We start from the raw sequence: 21,615 nt of genomic DNA, 5'->3' as shown, positions 1-21,615 counted from the left end.
TCTCAAAGGCTCCCAGTAATGCTCCTGCAATTTCATGACCGTTACTATCTACAGATTTTTCCTGCGACTGCACAGCCTGTAGTACATCCAGAAAAGATGCACAAATTCATCGGCTTTGTAAAAGCTTCATCACCTTTCCTCTGATTTGGTGTCCCCTGAACCCCCTCCACTACACTGTGTTTCTGTTCCTCTTTAGTCTCATGCCTCCCTTCTTGATCCTCAAAATGATTCCTCAATTTTCTTAACTCTATCTCTAATTGTGTCATCCTCTGATCTTGCTCCTTCACTTGTTCCCATAATATCTCTAGATATGCTCTTTGGTCTAGCCTTTTTCCCACTATTATCTTTAGCCTTCTGTTGGCAGATCTGGGTTTGATACATTCCTGAAAGTGAGTCCATACTACCCATTACTACTTCAGTCAGTTCTACAGGTCTTAATCTATCTTCCAAAGTCTCACTAGTAACAGTAATAGAGCTTTGGTAGTTTTTGAAAGGAAGAAAAATATGCCACACTAAGGTAAATATTCATAGGTATATAATATTCATGGAATATGATACTGGTGAAATTTCTCCAAACCCAAACATACATGGGTTAGAACATAACTGCAGAAATGCTGAGATCATCTCTTCACGGATCCTTTTGAAGGTTGATGCCTAAGATTTTCTTCCAGTTTTCCATTCACTTGGTAGGCCAGCAAAACATTAATGAACCATCTTATCTGCTTTAAAAAACATGACAAAACTCCTCATAATTCCAGTGTCATACTCTAATGGTTTCAAGAAACTTGCAGCTAATTCAAACCTGTCAGTAAGCAAGTATTTACATGTGTAGCAAACCAGAAAAAAGTATGATCCATGCATGTATATGGAGGTTTGTGGTGCTACAGTGACAGGAAACTTTTCTTTTTCTACTTTCAGTACTATAAAAGTAAAGTACATCATAGCATCAGGTAAAATACACACACACACACAAACAGCTAGCAAAGGCTAGGGTGTGTATGTGCAAAGGATAAAGACATGGTACATATATACAAGGTTAAGTGATGGGGCAACACGAATGTAAAACTATTTCCCCATAACATATGAATAATAACCACATACACACGTTTTTTCTCATTCTTGATCCCCATTTCTTGAGTTAGCGAGGTAGCATCAGGAACATACGAAGAAAAGGCCACATATGCTCACATCAATTCTCTAGCTGTCATGTGTAATGCACCAAAACCAAAGCCCTATATCCACAGCCAGGCCCCACAGACATTTCCATGGTTTATCTCAGACACTTCACATGCCCTAGTTCAGTCCAATGACAGCACATTGATCCCAGTATACCATATTGTTCTCATTCACTTTATCCCACGCATGCCATTCACTTTCCTGCATGCTTAGGCCCTGATTGCTCAAAATCTTTTTCACTCCATCCATACACCCACCTCCAATTTTGTCTCCCATTCTCCTTGTTTCCTTCACTTCTAACACACACACACACACATACATACATACGTATTTGCCATTTCATGCATTAGTAAGGTAGTGTCAAGAACAGATGACTAAGCCTTAGAGGCAAAAATCCTCACTTATCCCACCTATATGTTTCTTCTTTTGGAAAAGTTAATCTAGAGGGAAGGATTTCCAGCCCCTATTCCTTTATGTTGCCTTCTAGGACATGCAGGGAAAATGTGGAAAGAATTCTTTCTCCATATCCCCAGGGAAAATACATGAGACAACATACCACTTGCCTAACAATGCACCAGGTTGAATGATTATGATTCATCTCATATGTCACTACTGCTGCCAACATTCACCAGTGTCACAAGAATGGGAGTCATGCCACTATAAAACTAATGAAATATTCTTTGACAAGGTGTTAGAGCAGAGACATGTTCTTAAATGAATACATGATAACATAACTTAACACTTATCAAATATTTGCAGAGACAAGCTTAATCAGCCACAATTATTAATACATTAGTCTACCAGACAGACTGAAGACAACATAATATACAGATGAAAACAAAAAATTATATACAAAAATTACAAAGAAAACACTTAAATTTTTGGAAAGGCAAGAATGCTGTACAAGCCTAACAGTGCAACAATCTAACGGTCCTGACAAAATTCACTTTGATTGTGGAAATATTGGGATCTTGGGTATTTCAAAGGCACCACTAGTCTTTCATCCTTGAATAAACTTGGTGAAGGATGAGGCTGTTGAATGTGCATTATTCAAGTCCATATCATAAAAGCCAGTCTCACCCTTCAAATATTGATTTATGTATCTGTCAGTATGGCAATAGTTCCCAAACTATTACATATATCTGTACACACAAATAAGACATGCACTGTTGATCCTCATAAATGTTTTAGTTCTTGAACTCTAAGGTAGAGATGATATTTCAACACAAGAGCCAGGAATGTCAGCAGCCGTCTAAATAGTTGGTTCAGTTAAGTGAAGTTTCCTCCACAGGCTTCGAGAGGGAAGGAGGTCTTTGGTGAAGAAGTCGGATCTAGGACTAGGGTCAAGGGCCCACACTTCAGAAGTTTGGAAAGCCTCAAAGATGCGTTCTGCTTTGATATAACTGAAACAACAAAAAGTAAATTTACACTAGTACTCTCATGCCTACCCTTAATCAGCGCTGTCAACAGATAAATGGCTGAAGGGACTGAAGTAGAAGGTGCACTGAAGTGCCTTCCCAGAGCAATAAATGGATGATAGGTAAACAGCTACATTTATCTCTTTCAAATGGTTGCTACTTCGACATTCATCTGAAGAAAGCTATTAACTGGAGAGTCATTCAGATGAACAGTGTGCCCCAGAGACTGACCTATCAATCTGGTAACCAATTTTTGTAATATATAACAGTTAAAGCCCAATCAGGTAAATATTCTATATCTCTAAAAATCACAGGTCCTTCTCACTTTAGCAGTAAGTGCCTTTCATATCAAGTAAAGATCATTTGATGCGAGTCTGTAAACTATATTATATCAGTAACCCTCCAGCTTAATGAAACACTTGCCAACAAGAGATGCCCTCATGTTGTCTCAGTTTACTGACATATGATAACATAATATTAGACAAAACCTTGTGTTAACCAATGCTGCATGAACTAAACTGAAAGCCGAGATTAAGACGACACAAATTGATTTAAGAGTGCACATAAAAACCAGCACTCCTAAAAAGATAGCTGATGCATGTGGAAAAATCCTAAAATTTTACAAAATGTGAAAGCATTATTGAGTTCATAATAGGAAAAAATGTCCAATCACAAATTAAAGTACTTTTGATAAATCAAGCCTAAAATCTTAAGGAACACTTTTTACAAAATAGAAAGGGGCACCACTTACTGCGGGTTGAGCATTATGAGACAGTGTAGGGGTATCTCAAAGTGTTGGGTGGAAAATGTCCTAGACGCCGTGAACCCCACTCGTCATACTTCTCCTGCTGGTATGATGCATGCTTAGATCATAACCATCATCTTTATGAGACAATATGAATTTCTTATGCAAGTTTTTTAAAGTTAGTCTGAGTTGGTGAAAAAAAAAGGAGCAACCAGTCCTAGAGCTTTCACAAATATTGGCAGTGTATATTTGCTCTACCTACCGGAGGATAATCTAGGATCCTACATTTCCAAAAGTAAAGTGCTCAACAATTGTTGTGCTACAATTAAGAAAGAAAACCCCACTGTTTCTGAGAATTTAAATTCAGTTTGAATTGGTGAAAGAAAAGGAGTTACCAGTCCTAGAGCCTTCACAAATACTGGCAGTGTATATTGACTCTACCTACCAGACAATAATCTAGGATCCTACATTTCCAAAAGAAAAGTGCCTAGCAATTGCTGTGCTACACTTAAGAAAGAAAACTGCAATGTTTCTGATAATTGTATATCTATGTCCTTTACTACCAAACTTGAACAAGAAAAAAGAATCCCTTAATATACTATGAAAATAATTCATCTGATCCACACTTAATTATGCTGCACCTGTCTGGTTGTCAACCCTTTCAGAAACAAATATAACAAAGGTACAAACTACACAAAAAAAGCACTCAGAACAACTGTAGGCTGCTTAGCAACCACAAACACTCAACTTCTACACAACAAAACAAATATCCTCCCTGTACAAAACCACTTCAACATGCTCAGCATCTGATTCTTTGTAGCAGCAGTCCATTTCATAATCAACCACCAATCCCCAAGTAAATAAAAACCTTAACCCTGCCTCACACTACAGCAACATCTACTTGCAGATTCCCATGAACCCTAGCAAATGCAACAGAGACAAAAAGCATACAGTGCACACTGAAAATGACATGAAATACACTAAACAACCAACCTCCCAAATCGGTCTTAAAGCTGCCCATCAGACATACACCCATCTGAAACCACACTTCCCAGATACACATCCATCTGAAACCATACTCCCCAGACATACATAAGTTACATTCTTCCATCTATGCTTTGGATTTCACTAATCCCTACAACAGCACAAACACCAATTCAACATATGTCATGACCTTCCATGCCAACAGTGCAACGACCCTAGCAAAAACAATGAATGCTTACTACTCAATTGCTCCAGTCTCCCCACACAGACGTGCACACATCACTAAACTTCATGACCTATGGTCCCACCCAGTAAATGTGGCTTCTTCCTGATCAATGCAGGAGCCTCATATAGACAGAAGGGACTCCTGGGCAGGACATAAATAAATATCCAGTAAATTCTTATGCCTACTAACAGTGCAAAGTTGGCTATCTACTGTTAGTTCTTTTGGTAAAGCATGACCTAATATGAACTACATCTAGACATGTGAGTGTGTAGGCAGTGCATTTACTGGAACAGGCGCTTTCCACAATGTCTGTGGCGACTCTACCTCGCCTGGCATTGGTGCTCTGATCACGCCCTCAGCAGGTGATTCCATGTAGCCTCTGTTTCTAATTCCTTCATGGTATGGCTTCATTTTCCTGTAGATAATTGTTATTTGGATAATTGTTACTAAACAATGCTACATACAGTTTATTCTGCAAATTGTCACAGTATGAGTCTACTTAGTAATGTCCTGTAAATGCAGTACGTGGGCTCTAATGATGCATCTTGAATATCTACAGAATAATTCGAGTGAAATGGACTTAAAACAGGCCTACTAAGACTACCATAGTTACTGATCTACATGGTACTGTTTTTATAGAAATCATACCCACAGTATGTATGTCATTCACATCATTAAAAAAGACACTCATAATATCTTCTCTAATATCAGTCATCACAAACCACAGAGATGGGCAAAAGTTGGTGACTGAGTTTGGTAAAATGTGGGAAAGAAGTAGGCTGAGAGTAAATGTGAATAAAAGCAAGGTTATTAGGTTCAGTAGGGCTGAGGGACAAGTAAATTGGGAGGTAAGTTTGAATGGAGAAAAACTGGAGGAAGTGAAGTGTTTTAGATATCTGGAAGTGGATTTAGCAGCAGATGGAACCATGGAAGTGGAAGTAAGTCACAGGGTGGGGAAGGGCGGGCGAAAGTTCTGGGAGTGTTGAAGAATGTGTGGAAGGTGAGAACGTTATCTCGGAGAGCAAAAATGGGTATGCTTGAATGAACAGTGGTTCCAACTATGTTACATGGTTGCGGGGCATGAGCTATAGATAGGGTTGTGTGGAGGAGGGTGGATGTGTTGGAAATGAGATGTTTGAGAACAATATGTGGCGTGAGGTGGTTTGATCGAGTAAGTAATGAAAGAGTAAGAGAGATGAGAGGCAATAAAAAGAGTGTGGTTGAGAGAGCAGAAGAGGGTGTACTGAAATGGTTTAGTCACATGGAGAGAATAGGTGAGGAAAGATTGACAAAAAGGATATATGTGTCAGAGGTGGAGGGAACAGGGAGAAATGGGAGACCAAATTGGAGGTGGAAGGATGGAGTGAAAAAGATTTTGAGCAATCAGGGCCTGAACAAACAGGAGGGTGAAAGGCATGCAAGGAATAGAGTGAAATGGAATGATGTGGTATACCGGGGTCGACGTGCTGTCAATGGATTGAACCAGGGCATGTGAAACATCTGAGGTAAACCATGGAAAGTTTTGTGGGCCTGGATGTGGAAAGGGAGTTGTGGTTTCGGTGCACTACACATGACAGCAAGAGACTGAGTGTGAACAAATGTGGCCTCTGTTGTCTTTTCCTAGCGCTACCTCATGTGTGGCAGGATGGCGGCAGGAATGGATGAAGGCAGCATGTATGAATATGTACATGTGTATATATGTATATGCCTGAGTATGTATATGTCTGTATACATTGAAATGTAAAGGTATGTATATGTGCGTGCATGGGCGTTTATGTATATGCATGTGTATGTGGGGGGGTTGGGCCATTCTTTCATCTGTTTCCTTGTGCTACCTTGCTAATGCAGGAGATAGTGACAAGGTATAATAAAAAAATAATAATATAATATATATATATAATGTGTGTATATTATATGGGAGGGTATTGATTGAGAGGGTGAAGGCATGTACAGAGCATCAGAATGGGGAAGAGCAGTGTGGTTTCACAAGTGGTAGAGGATGTGTGGATCAGGTGTTTGCTTTGAAGAATGTATGTGAGAAAGACTTAGAAAAACAAATGGATTTGTATGTAGCATTTATGGATCTGGAGAAGGCATATGATAGAGTTGATAGAGATGCTTTGTGGAAGGTTTTAAGAATATATGGTGTGGGAGGCAAGTTGTTAGAAGCAGTGAAAAGATTTTATCGAGGATGTAAGGCGTGTGTACGTGTAGGAAGAGAGGAAAGTGATTGGTTCTCAGTGAATGTAGGTCTGTGGCAGGGGTGTGTGATGTCTCCATGGTTGTTTAATTTGTTTATGGATGGGGTTGTTAGGGAAGTGAATGCAAGGGTTTTGGAAAGAGGGGCAAGTATGCAGTCTGTTGTGGATGAGAGAGCTTGGGAAGTGAGTCAGTTGTTGTTCGCTGATGATACAGCGCTGGTGGCTGATTCATGTGAGAAACTGCAGAAGCTGGTGACTGAGTTTGGTAAAGTGTGTGAAAGAAGAAAGTTGAGAGTAAATGTGAGTAAGAGCAAGGTTATTAGGTACAGTAGGGTTGAGGGTCAAGTCAATTGGGAGGTAAGTTTGAATGGAGAAAAACTGGAGGAAGTAAAGTGTTTTAGATATCTGGGAGTGGATTTGGCAGCGGATGGGACCATGGAAGCGGAAGTGAGTCATAGGATGGGGGAGGAGGCGAAAATTCTGGGAGCCTTGAAGAATGTGTGGAAGTCGAGAACATTATCTCAGAAAGCAAAAATGGGTATGTTTGAAGGAATAGTGGTTCCAACAATGTTGTATGGTTGCGAGGCGTGGGCTATGGATGAAGTTGTGCGGAGGAGGCTGGATGTGCTGGAAATGAGATGTTTGAGGACAATGTGTGGTGTGAGGTGGTTTGATCGAGTAAGTAACGTAAGGGTAAGAGAGATGTGTGGAAATAAAAAGAGCGTGGTTGAGAGAGCAGAAGAGGGTGTTTTGAAATGGTTTGGGCACATGGAGAGAATGAGTGAGGAAAGATTGACCAAGAGGATATATGTGTCGGAGGTGGAGGGAACGAGGAGAAGAGGGAGACCAAATTGGAGGTGGAAAGATGGAGTGAAAAAGATTTTGTGTGATCGGGGCCTGAACATGCAGGAGGGTGAAAGGAGGGCAAGGAATAGAGTGAATTGGAGCGATGTGGTATACCGGGGTTGACGTGCTGTCAGTGGATTGAATCAAGGCATGTGAAGCGTCTGGGGTAAACCATGGAAAGCTGTGTAGGTATGTATATTTGCGTGTGTGGACGTATGTATATACATGTGTATGGGGGGGGGGTTGGGCCATTTATTTCGTCTGTTTCCTTGCGCTACCTCGCAAACGCGGGAGACAGCGACAAAGCAAAAAAAAAAAAAAAATATATATATATATATATATATATTATCCCTGGGGATACGGGATTAAGAATACTTCCCACGTATTCCCTGCGTGTCGTAGAAGGCGACAAAAAGGGGAGGGAGCGGGGGGCTGGAAATCCTCCCCTCTCGTTTTTTTTTAATTTTCCAAAAGCAGGAACAGAGGGGGCCAGGTGAGGATATTCCAAAAAAGGTCCAGTCCTCTGTTCTTAACGCTACCTCGCTAACGCGGGAAATGGCGAATAGTTTGAAAGAAAAAGAAAGAAGTGAGTCAGTTGTTGTTCGCTGATGATACAGCGCTGGTGGCTGATTCATGTGAGAAACTGCAGAAGCTGGTGACTGAGTTTGGTAAAGTGTGTGAAAGAAGAAAGTTAAGAGTAAATGTGAATAAGAGCAAGGTTATTAGGTACAGTAGGGTTGAGGGTCAAGTCAATTGGGAGGTAAGTTGGAATGGAGAAAAACTGGAGGAAGTAAAGTGTTTTAGATATCTGGGAGTGGATCTGGCAGCGGATGGAACCATGGAAGCGGAAGTGGATCATAGGGTGGGGGAGCGGGCGAAAATCCTGGGAGCCTTGAGGAATGTGTGGAAGTCGAGAACATTATCTCAGAAAGCAAAAATGGGTATGTTTGAAGGAATAGTGGTTCCAACAATGTTGTATGGTTGCGAGGCGTGGCCTATGGATAAAGTTGTGCGCAGGAGGATGGATGTCCTGGAAATGAGATGTTTGAGGACAATGTGTGGTGTGAGGTGGTTTGATCGAGTAAGTAACGTAAGGGTAAGAGAGATGTGTGGAAATAAAAAGAGCGTGGTTGAGAGAGCAGAAGAGGGTGTTTTGAAATAGTTTGGGCACATGGAGAGAATGAGTGAGGAAAGATTGACCAAGAGGATATATGTGTCGGAGGTGGAGGGAACGAGGAGAAGTGGGAGACCAAATTGGAGGTGGAAAGATGGAGTGAAAAAGATTTTGTGTGATCGGGGCCTGAACATGCAGGAGGGTGAAAGGAGGGCAAGGAATAGAGTGAATTGGATCGATGTGGTATACTAGGGTTGACGTGCTGTCAGTGGATTGAATCAGGGCATATGAAGCGTCTGGGGTAAACCATGGAAAGCTGTGTAGGTATGTATATTTGCGTGTGTGGACGTATGTATATACATGTGTATGGGGGTGGGTTGGGCCATTTCTTTCGTCTGTTTCCTTGCGCTACCTCGCAGACGCGGGAGACAGCGACAAAGTAAAAAAAAAAAAAATATATATATATATATATATATATATATATATATATATATATATATATATATATATATATAAAAGCTAGAAATCACATGGGTCCCATCACCAAATACATATCCAGAGTTTGAGTTGGAGAGTTTCTCATTATCTTAGACTGGTAATGTGAGTTGCCAAAAGCATGCATACATGAATATGTCTGTAAGTGATGTTAAGATCATTACGGAGGGAAAGAATGACAGGCATTACATAATCTCACAAAACGAATGAGTCAAACTCCCAAATTTGGTCTAAAACATGGATGACAAAATATTCAACATGAGTAAATGTAAAGCAATGAGGATGAGTTAGTGAAAAGGCCTTTTATATGAATATCATCAAGCATAAAAGTGCATGTAAGAGGAATTCAGTAGACACTGTACCTAACCTTTCACCAGAGCTCCATCTCAGGAGGATTATTAAGAATAAATATTTTCCGCTGGCACATACTAGAACTGCATCTACATACATTATTAAGGAAATGTTCAGGAAATTATTCACAGCATACACTTGGCCAAACTAGAGTATGCTTCTGAAGTTTGGTCATTTCAATTAAAGAATGATAAAGACACGATAGAGATGGGCAACAAAGACAGTACAAAAATTAAGAGAACTTAGTAACAGTGAGAGGTCAAAGGCCACATATTTATCTGCTATGGAAAAGAAACAAGTAAGGGGTGGCTTCATCACAGTCTTCAAGTTCCTGAACCAGTTTGATTATGTTGACACTGAACTGGCCTTCGAAATATGCAAAGATAAAGGTCAAAAAGAAGTTCTTTAATATCATCAGAATAGAAGATGAATGGAACAATCTAAGTGATGAAAGCATCCAGAAGCTTTAAAAGCTGTATGATAGTAAAGAGAGTTCACAAGATGAGGGCCCTACTAGCGTAAAACTCTCACACTATACTATAAAAATAGGTAATTATGTACATAAAGAGGAAGGAATCACAGGTCCCATCACCATGCACATCATAAGGAGCTAGTTATGGGCAGGTTCTCATCATTGTTGACATAACTAAGGAGCATGAGACACACATAAGGATCTACAGTGTCAAAGACATGCACAAAGAGCTACAAGACCTGATATACATAGGAGATAGAGATCCTACAAAACATATGAGGATATACAGAGATTTGAACACATAAATAACTACTGAAACAAAAGAAACATACAGTGCTCTATGGTGATAAATAAGATAACATTTTTAAGCAGGGAAACAGGAACAGTAAATCTGCTACTTACTTGGCAGTGATAATAATTGCATAGGAGATGAGAGCAATGACAAATATGAAGCCAAAGGCAGACAAGATGATGACCCAAACCTCCGTACCATGGGAAGGTAACACAACTGTATGGAAATAAATACATGTAACTAGGCACCTGTTATTCTGACCTTGCACAGCACATATTGACCTCTTCTAGCACCACACAGTACACACTGATCACCTCCGGACACACATACAGCACATATTGATTACCTCTGGACACACACAGCACAATTTTTTCTTTTCTGGTAGCACACATTACAAACAGCACATACTGACCACCTCTGATCACACATAGCACAAGCAGTCCTTCTCTGGTAAAACACAGCACATGCAGACCAACTCTGGCCACACACAACACACACTGACCACCTATAAACAGAGACACAGCACATGCTGTCCTTCCCTGGCTACAAACAGCACTTACTGGCCACCTCTAGCCACACACAACACTCTGACCTCCTCTGGCCACACAAAGCATATACTGACCACCTCTAACCACACAACACATTCAAACCACCTTTGTCCACACACACAGCACATCATGGCAAACTTCTGCCACACACCACTCATGCAGACCGATTTTGGCCACAAACAGCACATACTGACTGTCACCTCTGGCCACATACAGACTACTGGCCACACTCAGAACATATGTTCTTCAGCAACATGTAGCACATACAGACCATCTCTGGTCACAAATGGCTACCTTTCCTACATAGCAACACAAAGCATATACCTTTCCTCTTTAGCCATACAAAGTACTTATGGACCACATCTGGCCACATATAGCACATACAGATCACCTCTAGCCATACAGCACTTACAGACCACCTCTGTATACACTGCATATAGACTACATCTGCTCACACAGAGAAGCTACTGTCCTCTAGCTTACACACAGTACAAAATTTAAGGCATACTTCTCTGATTACACTTTATTGTGAGATTCTGCCACCAGTGAGAGGGAGAGCTCAGGTGGTTGTGTATTGGCCCCTCCCAGTAACCCAACTAACTCAAGGAAAATCCCATCTCCTATCCCTGGAGCAACCCATTAGGTAGTAGGTTGTTGACAACAGCCGCCCGGGGTGGTACTACTGTTCTGATTGAGAGGCGTTAAAGTGGTGCCTGGAACCATCTTACACTTTCCATGTCAGGATTGCTGGTCTTACTTTGTCTCATCAAAATGGGACCACCAGTCTAATCCTACCATCTTTTTCTTACAAGCACCAAGCACCTGATCAAACCTTGCTTATTATTACTACTTTTTTCACTTAAGTACCCCTGCCAATTCCTGTCCACGCAAACATTTATAAATATCATCATGACAAAGTCAGTCAAATCTATGGCCCCTAGTCCCCGGCATCATGGGGTGCTAAGAATCTCTAGGTTTCTGCCTGACTCTACTGCAGTAATAGTCCCAGTCCCTCCCACAACCTTTCTCTCTCTGTGAGACCTTCCTCTTTTTCTATACACTATATCAACGTTCTTGGTCTCTCTAGTAACCTCTCCTCAGTTGAACACTATCTGTCTAGTACCTCTCCAGATATCTTACCTCTCACTGAGACACAGTTGTCTAATGATGTTCTCTGGTCCCTTTTTCATATCTAATTATAACCTCCACTCACGATTCCAGTTCAAAGATGATGTTTGTGCTTATTCCAACTTAAACACACCTGTTGCACATCTCAAGGACCTTAAGTCTCCAAACTTGTCCTTTGTCTTGCCCATTGCTCTCCTAATTCTACAAATCTTATATTCTTCTTCAATTATCTAAACTCCTGCCATGAGACTATGACATCCTCTCACCCACTAGCCAAGATCCTCTACCTCGGGATTTCAACATTCACCATGGGGAATGGTTGAATTTCTCCCATACAGATGGTGGAGGGATAGAAGCCCTCACATTTTCCATTCTCAATGATTTTGAGCAAATTATCTCCCATCCTACCCATATACCTGACCACTGTGATTATCTATCTATGTCTCTGATGCCTGTTCCTTTCAGGACTCCCTCAATGGGATGGCCATGGCAATAGAGTTTCTATAACTAATGAACTCCCCAAATACCCTAGATCTGTTTTTCACCTTTAATCCATCTTGCTGTAAATATATAATCTTGCCCTAATTGGTTCATCTGAACACACTCTCATAAATGTATCTGTTCTAATGGCACATCCCCCTCCAGCAGCCCCTTCTAACTGTAAATACTGGCAACTGAACAAAGTTGGCTGGAATAACTTACACAACTTCTTTACTGACTTTTCTTGGGTAAATTACTGTCTCTTATGAGGTGATGCTTCAGTTTCTGTGAAACGCATAAGAGGTTATTCTTGCGAGAATGGAAGCATTTATCCACTCTTTCTCTAAGACTACTTCTTCATCCAACCCATGGTTCAACCATTCCTGTTCTGAGGCCATTCAGATACAGGCATATCGTCCTTGGAGAAACTCTCCTTCCTCTGGCTCCCATTCAGCCGTTATCACTGCCTGTAATCGTTGCACGCACATTATCCATGAGGCAAAATGTTCCTTTATTCAATGGAAGTTCAATAACCTCTCCTTGTCATCCACTAATGGGCCTTTCTGGTCTTTAGCTAAGGGCATCTCTAACAACTTCTGTTGCTCTACCTTTCCCTCACTTTTCTGTTCTGATGGTACTTTAGTGGTCTATCATGTTGACAAAGCAACTCTGGTTCCCATTTCTCCTCTACCTCTATCCTGGATGACTCTAACATTCCTTCACCCCTTGATGCCCCTCTTACTAATCCTATGCCTCTTCCTAGAATCTCTTTTCAAACTGTCTGAAAAGTGCTTCATTCTCTGGGCACAAGCAAGGCTCATGGTCCTGATGGCATCCATCCCCATGTACTGAAAGAGTGTGTCTCTGAATTTGCACCTGTGCTTGCACATCTGTTATGTTTCTGTTTAAAAACCAAAACTTTTCCTTCTCCCTGGAAACATGCCTTGACACATCCCACCCTTAAGTATGAAGGGTGACTGTTCTGACTCCTCTAGCTATCGTTCTATGGCTTTGACATTTACCATCTCCAGTCATTGATTCCCTCCTCAGCTCCCACATCGTTAAACACCTCAAAAATCAGTCTTCTCTTGATCACCTGTATGGCTTCCGTAAGGCGAGATCCACGGGTGATATTCTTTCCTAACTTACTAATGTCTGGTCATCATCTCTTCTGGCTTCCTTCCCTTACTTTGCTCCATCATATTTAGTTTCCTCTTCGGCTGATCTATCTCTGTGGTTGTTGATGGATCCATCTCCCCCCTTTTCTCCATCAACAGTGGTGTCCCTCAAGGTTCTGTCCTATCCCCTACACTTTTTATCCATTTCTTCAACAATTTCCTCTCTTCTACAAATAATCTAATGCACTCATAAGCTGACAACTCAACACTACTTTCATCTACATCCTTGGTTTTGACACAGCTTCCTTAACAAACTCAGACTTGGAAAGGATATCTCAGTGCGGTAGACAAAATCTTTTAACTTTAATGCCTTCAAGACCCAATTTCTACCCATTTCTCTAGCAAAAACTCACAACTCTTGTCTTTCCTTTGATGTTTCTGTAAACCCACATTTTGACTCAATGAACATATATGGTATTACTGTAATATCCACTCTTTCTTAAAAATCCCATACTACAAGAATAGCTACTTCTGCCTCTAAGAACTGGGTGTCCTGTTTAGATGTCGAAACTTCTTCTCTTCTGAACAGCTGCTGTTTATACAAGGGATTGATTCATCCTTGTTTAGAGTACTGCACTCACATTTGGGGTGGTTCTGGCTTCGTATCCTTACTTGACAGAGTTGAGTCAAATGAAGTAAGACTTATAAACTGTCTCAGGCTAACTTCCAAACTTGACCCCCTTGCTCTACGCCACAATATTGGTTCATTTTCCCCTCTTCTATACATGTCACTTTGGTTTTTGCTCCCAAGAGCTGGTTACTTGTGTGTCCCCACCAATAGCTAGACCATGCAATACTCGTCAAGCTGCTGCATCACAAGATTATTGTGTGGCCAATGGTAACGCAAGGGTAGGCCATTTTGATACCAGCTTCTTACCCTACACATTGAAGCTTTGGTACTCTAACATTCATGAGTTTCCCAGTGACTGACATGGCACATTTCAGACAGCCCATTCAGTCTCAAAAATTCATAAGTACTTTCCCTTGTCTTTTCTTCTTTCATTTCATAATTCTGTCTATATTTCAATTTTTTTTCTCTTTCCTTTCATAATTCTGTCTATATTTCAATTAAGGCCTAGCCTTGATGTGGACTTTTGTCCATAACTGGAGCCTTCAACATGAAAAAAAAAAGGCCATCTATGACTAAACACAGTGCTTCCTATCCTATGGCCACATACAGCACATACAGTCCACCTCTTGCCAAACACAGCCATAGCACTGAGACCTGTGGCCACACAGAACACATAGTTCTTTGGCCACATCACATAAAAGACCATTTGTGGCCACACAAAGCACACAGAGACCACCTGTGGCCACACACCAAGCAAATACAGAGCACCTCTGGCCACCAACAGCACATAATAAAGACCTCTGGCTACACACAGCATATAATGAAAATAAATCAACATGAATTTTTTCTATGAGAGGAAGATATACATAAAACTAATGTATATGATGATCATTACAACTACCATGATACTTGGCATGTTATTCTATTTTTATTTTGTTGCCAGAGGAAGTCATTTGATAAAATTGCTGTACTTTCAACAGAAGACATACTGGTATAAACACATCTTTCTCTGTAATTCAGTGAGTCACTGCCAGAACCCAAGATGGTATTCACTCTGAAGACCCATTTATGAGAGACATATTCTAATCCTTCATGAATCAATACCACTTCAGTGGTTAGATACCAAAGCATTTGTATTTATGAGCCATGGCTATGTTAGATAGTTTTAACATAAAAACTTCTCATCAACAAACAGTACTCAGTGTTCTTACATATAACAGCAGACTCATTAACAGCCTTGTCCTCCCCAAGTTCCACTACAAGTACCTTCATTTGAGATCTGCCCCTTGGGATCTGGCAATGAGGAGCAAGGAGGTTAAAAGCTGTTGCCTTGTGGGAAAGTTAAGGTTTAATTATCAGAATAACTTATTGATAACTGGTGCACAGATACTTGCAAAAAATTTTTTAAAACTTATCACTGGACACAAAGAGTATTTAAAACAGAATGAGATGGCATTTCCTTCAACAATGTAACAAAACCTAAACCAAACCATACTTAAATATGTCAGAAAATCTCATTGCTCTTTTTTTTTTTTTTTATACTTTGTCGCTGTCTCCCGCGTTTGCGAGGTAGCGCAAGGAAACAGACGAAAGAAATGGCCCAATCCCCCCCCCATACACATGTACATACACACGTCCACACACGCAAATATACATACCTACACAGCTTTCCATGGTTTACCCCAGACGCTTCACATGCCTTGATTCAATCCACTGACAGCACGTCAACCCCTGTATACCACATCGATCCAATTCACTCTATTTCTTGCCCTCCTTTCACCCTCCTGCATGTTCAGGCCCCGATCACACAAAATCTTTTTCACTCCATCTTTCCACCTCCAATTTGGTCTCCCTCTTCTCCTCGTCCCCTCCACCTCCGACACATATATCCTCTTGGTCAATCTTTCCTCACTCATTCTCTCCATGTGACCAAACCATTTCAAAACACCCTCTTCTGCTCTCTCAATCACGCTCTTTTTATTTCCACACATCTCTCTTACCCTTACGTTACTTACTAGATCAAACCACCTCACACCACACATTGTCCTCAAACATCTCATTTCCAGCACATCCATCCTCCTGCGCACAACTCTATCCATAGCCCACGCCTCGCAACCATACAACATTGTTGGAACCACTATTCCTTCAAACATACCCATTTTTGCTTTCCGAGATAATGTTCTCGACTTCCACACATTCTTCAAGGCTCCCAAAATTTTCACCCCCTCCCCCACCCTATGATCCACTTCCGCTTCCATGGTTCCATCCGCTGCCAGATCCACTCCCAGATATCTAAAACACTTCACTTCCTCCAGTTTTTCTCCATTCAAACTCACCTCCCAATTGACTTGACCCTCAACCCTACTGTACCTAATAACCTTGCTCTTATTCACATTTACTCTTAACTTTCTTCTTCCACACACTTTACCAAACTCAGTCACCAGCTTCTGCAGTTTCTCACATGAATCAGCCACCAGCGCTGTATCATCAGCGAACAACAACTGACTCACTTCCCAAGCTCTCTCATCCCCAACAGACTTCATACTTGCCCCTCTTTCCAAAACTCTTGCATTTACCTCCCTAACAACCCCATCCATAAACAAATTAAACAACCATGGAGACATCACACACCCCTGCCGCAAACCTACATTCACTGAGAACCAATCACTTTCCTCTCTTCCTACACGTAAACATGCCTTACGTCCTCGATAAAAACTTTTCACTGCTTCTAACAACTTGCCTCCCACACAATATATTCTTAATACCTTCCACAGAGCATCTCTATCAACTCTATCATATGCCTTCTCCAGATCCATAAATGCTACATACAAATCTATTTGCTTTTCTAAGTATTTCTCACATACATTCTTCAAAGCAAACACCTGATCCACACATCCTCTACCACTTCTGAAACCACACTGCTCTTCCCCAATCTGATGCTCTGTACATGCCTTCACCCTCTCAATCAATACCCTCCCATATAATTTACCAGGAATACTCAACAAACTTATACCTCTGTAGTTTGAGCACTCACTCTTATCCCCTTTGCCTTTGTACAATGGCACTATGCACGCATTCCGCCAATCCTCAGGCACCTCACCATGAGTCATACATACATTAAATAACCTTACCAACCAGTCAACAATACAGTCACCCCCTTTTTTAATAAATTCCACTGCAATACCTCCAAACCTGCTGCCTTGCCGGCTTTCATCTTCCGCAAAGCTTTTACTACCTCTTCTCTGTTTACCAATTCATTTTCCCTAACCCTCTCACTTTGCACACCACCTCGACCAAAACACCCTATATCTGCCACTCTATCATCAAACACATTCAACAAACCTTCAAAATACTCACTCCATCTCCTCCTCACATCACCACTACTTGTTATCACCTCCCCATTTGCGCCCTTCACTGAAGTTCCCATTTGCTCCCTTGTCTTATGCACTTTATTTACCTCCTTCCAGAACATCTTTTTATTCTCCCTAAAATTTAATGATACTCTCTCACCCCAACTCTCATTTGCCCTTTTTTTCACCTCTTGCACCTTTCTCTTGACCTCCTGTCTCTTTCTTTTATACATCTCCCACTCAATGCATTTTTTCCCTGCAAAAATCGTCCAAATGCCTCTCTCTTCTCTTTCACTAATACTCTTACTTCTTCATCCCACCACTCACTACCCTTTCTAATCAACCCACCTCCCACTCTTCTCATGCCACAAGCATCTTTTGTGCAATCCATCACTGATTCCCTAAATACATCCCATTCCTCCCCCACTCCCCTTACTTCCATTGTTCTCACCTTTTTCCATTCTGTACACAGTCTCTCCTGGTACTTCCTCACACAGGTCTCCTTCCCAAGCTCACTTACTCTCACCACCCTCTTCACCCTCTTCATTGCTCTTATGAAACATTAAACACTTCAAAATAAAAGCGTTCTACACCTTAACAGCCTGGGTGCATATATGAGTTGTGCTGTTAATGTCACAATGCTGTGGGCTAGAATACAAGGTGGAGGTGTCATCACGGTCATAGGCAAGCACCTCGAATGAGTTTCTGCTGCTGCTAGCCTCCAGACCAACCTTCAGCACGTCCCCTTCAATCTGCACAACCGGCATTATGGAGAACCCTACCAAGAGACAAAATATATTACTGGGTGAACTTTCCACTATCGATAGTGAGGCTTTTAAAAATCATTAGATGATTTTTCATATCACTGACAGAATATGGACAATGAGAAAATCATCAATCATTATGATTATTACACTATGCCCATCTAAGGATACTGGTAATACACTGTAATCATGCCCATCTAAGGATACTGGTAATACACTGTAATCAGTCTGCATTTCTCAGTATGCTTATATCAGAAGGCACATGAAGACAAAGAAAATTTGCCAGTGGAATGTTTTTCAATCTCTTACAGTATTCCAAACCATTCCTGGGAGAGTGCATGCATGTGGAGATTCCCTGCACCAACTCATTAAAAGGTGCATGATTCAGTAAGTGCTGCATCATCCCTCAACTCTATCAAATCATTGTCTACGAAATAACACATTTTAATGTCTACCAAATCAAATAACCAATTAATACAAAAACATATAATTATATCCAATTCACTCAGTCATCTGTTCTTGACACTACCTTGCTAATGCAGAAAATGGCAAATATGCATGAAAAAATCCAATTTACTCAACAAGATATTCAAGAACTATAAAATGTCTAATTAACCCTAGTAAGCCAAGTTATTATGGAATATCAAGATATAACTATCATATCCAATTTACTACACTAAATATTCAAAGAGTAACTACCCACAGCTTGATTATGTCTAATCAATTCATACGAACACTCAGGGAAGTATACATAACATCTCATCCAACCCACCTATTAAGTATTTCAGGGAATAACAACATAATCATGTCTAATGTAATAGATAAAATATTCAAAGAATTAGTAAACTATCCAACTTACTAGAACATATTTAACGAATAACTAATCCAGTATGTAACCCACTACACTAAATATTCAGGCAATATTAGTAAAACCTAATCATACTTTGTTCATTGTAAATCTACCAAATCCAGACTTTCAGGATATCACATAAATCCTAACCACATCTAATCTATTTCAAGTCTACTCTGATTACTTTGGAAAAGTTTCTGCGGTGTCTGGTTTGTATCATATGATAAAGAAATCTAATCATAGCCAATGAAATGTTACCTTTATATAAACACAGTAAATATATAATCATAATTAACCCTGGGGATAGGGGATTAAGAATACTTCCCACGTATTCCCTGCGAGTTGTAAAAGGCGACTAAAAGGGGAGGGAGCGGGGGGCTGGAAATCCTCCCCTCTCGTTTTTTTTTTGTTTTTTTTCCCCCTAAAAGAAGGAACAGAGGGGGTCAGGTGAGGATATTCCAAAAAAGGCCCAGTCCTCTGTTCTTAACGCTACCTCGCTAACGTGGGAAATGGCGAATAGTTTGAAAGAAAAGAAAAGAAAAATATATAATACATTTATGCCTTGATATGGTGATACCATTTCTTTCGTCTGTTTCCTTGTGCTACCTCGCAAACGCGGGAGACAGCGAAAAAAAAAAAAAAAAAAAAAAAAAAAAAAAAAAAAAATGGTGATCTATGTTAGTCTATGGTAGAGTTTGAACTACTGCACTCAAAAAGATGGTAAATGTTGTAGATGCTATGGTAATGATCCTCAGGATGTCTTCATACCCATAAAGTCTGTGATTTCCTCATCACACTGCTCAATAGTGTCAGGTCCCTCTGGTGCTGTGTTGCTCACTTCCCGACACCACACTAAACTTTGCATTTTTCCTCCAACCTCGAGGTAGTAGCAGATGGTACTATTTTCCAGGCAAACCATGCTATCCGTGGATAAATCTGGAATACTGACAGAGTCTACCCGAAGGGATGCTGAGGTTTCTTCGGCTTGAGCACCAACCCATGCAATGCTATCATCCAGATCTGCAAATATTACCGATGCTGTTAAAAAGTGCGTTTAACAATTACATCCAGGACTTTATTGAGGAAATGCTACCTATGGGGAAGTACAAAAAAATTGCAAATATACAAGCTAAGAAATTATCAATTGACAAAATAAGTGATGCACATTATGAACCAAAGGTTAGGCACTCAGTTTCTTAGCTGCCCTATCAATGTACAACTGACTTTTTTTAGTCATTGTGCAAAACACAAAAATGGAAAATATTTTATATGAAAAGTTTAAAAAAATTATAAAATATTTGTTCCTAAGAATAAAGACATATTGTCTACTAAATCAGCCAATCCTGTGCAAACAAATTGCAGAAACAGTCATTTCATTACTTTTCATTTATATATGATTTTGTCCACTAAAACTCATCAAAACTACAGTTTTCTTTTATGAATCAAGAGATAATCACTTGTAATTTAGGAAGAATACATTATTTACCAAATTGGTCAATCCTAAGGGTGAAATGAGTGCAATGAGGGCATGATGACTAGCAAAATGGGTAGGGATGGGCAACACAGACTCAGTGAGTCCATAGAAAAGGCACACAAAAACAGGATTGGATTAAGGCATAAGCTAGTTAGGCCATGGCCTAGGACCCTGTGCCTCTGCACATAAGGCTTCTTCAGAGGCATTATTTGCATGGTTATGTTCTTTTTATTAGTAAGGAATACTGTGCTTTCTTTTATAATATAACAAAAAGATTAATCTTACAAAAATCTTTGCTCTCTCTCTCTCTCTCTCTCTCTCTCTCTCTCTCTCTCTCTCTCTCTCTCTCTCTCCATGTCATTTTTAAAATACTTAAATTGGCATAAGGCTTTACAGACTCTTAATCTGGCCCAACACACAACCACTCCCCACACTCAGAAACAGACTGCTGAGGCCTCCAGGCAGCTCTTTTGTTGGAGCTGACATCTATGGCAAGCTAACAGTCTACAATGTAAACAGAATTTAACTTGTGGCATGAAAATACCATACATGAGCAAAATGTTGTTCAAAACACTTTGCTACATAACAGTAGATTGATGTTCATGGGTATGAAGGGTGATGGATCACTTTGTCTGTTTTTATCTGTCCGTCTGTAACTGGAAGACAAATAAACCTGCATCTTAACCTTGGTCATAACCTGAAAAACCCTACATCAGTCATTCATGAACCTCTGTGCAGTCATTTCTCAGCATCTAATGAACTGAATGCGATAATAAGGGCACTGGGGGCCAGCATGGATCCCAAGGTGGCCCCCTTCCCACACCTTTGAATTGGATGAGGGGGCTTGTAAAGTCAAGGGCACTTTCTCTCTTTTATAACCTTTTTAAAAACTTAGTTAAAAATGACACTAAACAAGGAGAGCAATAAGATCATACAGCAGAAATGCATCAGT

The 21,615-nt window shown here is 40.4% G+C and overlaps 1 protein-coding gene across 5 annotated transcripts in view; it reads right to left on the bottom strand.

Moving 5' to 3' along the window:
* Positions 1-513: 513 nt before the first annotated feature.
* The window catches only part of LOC139763496 (uncharacterized), a 51,061-nt gene continuing 29,959 nt past the window's right edge, over positions 514-21,615 (bottom strand). For 4 of the 5 annotated variants that reach the window (XM_071689610.1, XM_071689615.1, XM_071689611.1 and 1 more), the window contains 7 exons: positions 19,958-20,209; positions 18,169-18,353; positions 15,437-15,518; positions 10,431-10,536; positions 4,874-4,964; positions 3,346-3,442; positions 514-2,579 (listed from right to left, as the gene is read on the bottom strand). In XM_071689610.1, the coding sequence (XP_071545711.1) occupies positions 3,359-3,442; positions 4,874-4,964; positions 10,431-10,536; positions 15,437-15,518; positions 18,169-18,353; positions 19,958-20,209 (800 nt within the window). In that variant the 3' untranslated portion in view covers positions 514-2,579; positions 3,346-3,358. The remainder of the gene's footprint in view (positions 2,580-3,345; positions 3,443-4,873; positions 4,965-10,430; positions 10,537-15,436; positions 15,519-18,168; positions 18,354-19,957; positions 20,210-21,615) is intronic. The other variant, XM_071689614.1, reaches the window with a different exon arrangement.

This window comes from Panulirus ornatus, chromosome 47 (genome assembly GCF_036320965.1).
Source record: "Panulirus ornatus isolate Po-2019 chromosome 47, ASM3632096v1, whole genome shotgun sequence".
Taxonomy (NCBI): Eukaryota; Metazoa; Arthropoda; class Malacostraca; order Decapoda; family Palinuridae; genus Panulirus; species Panulirus ornatus.
This window is presented reverse-complemented; position numbering and strand designations above follow the sequence as displayed.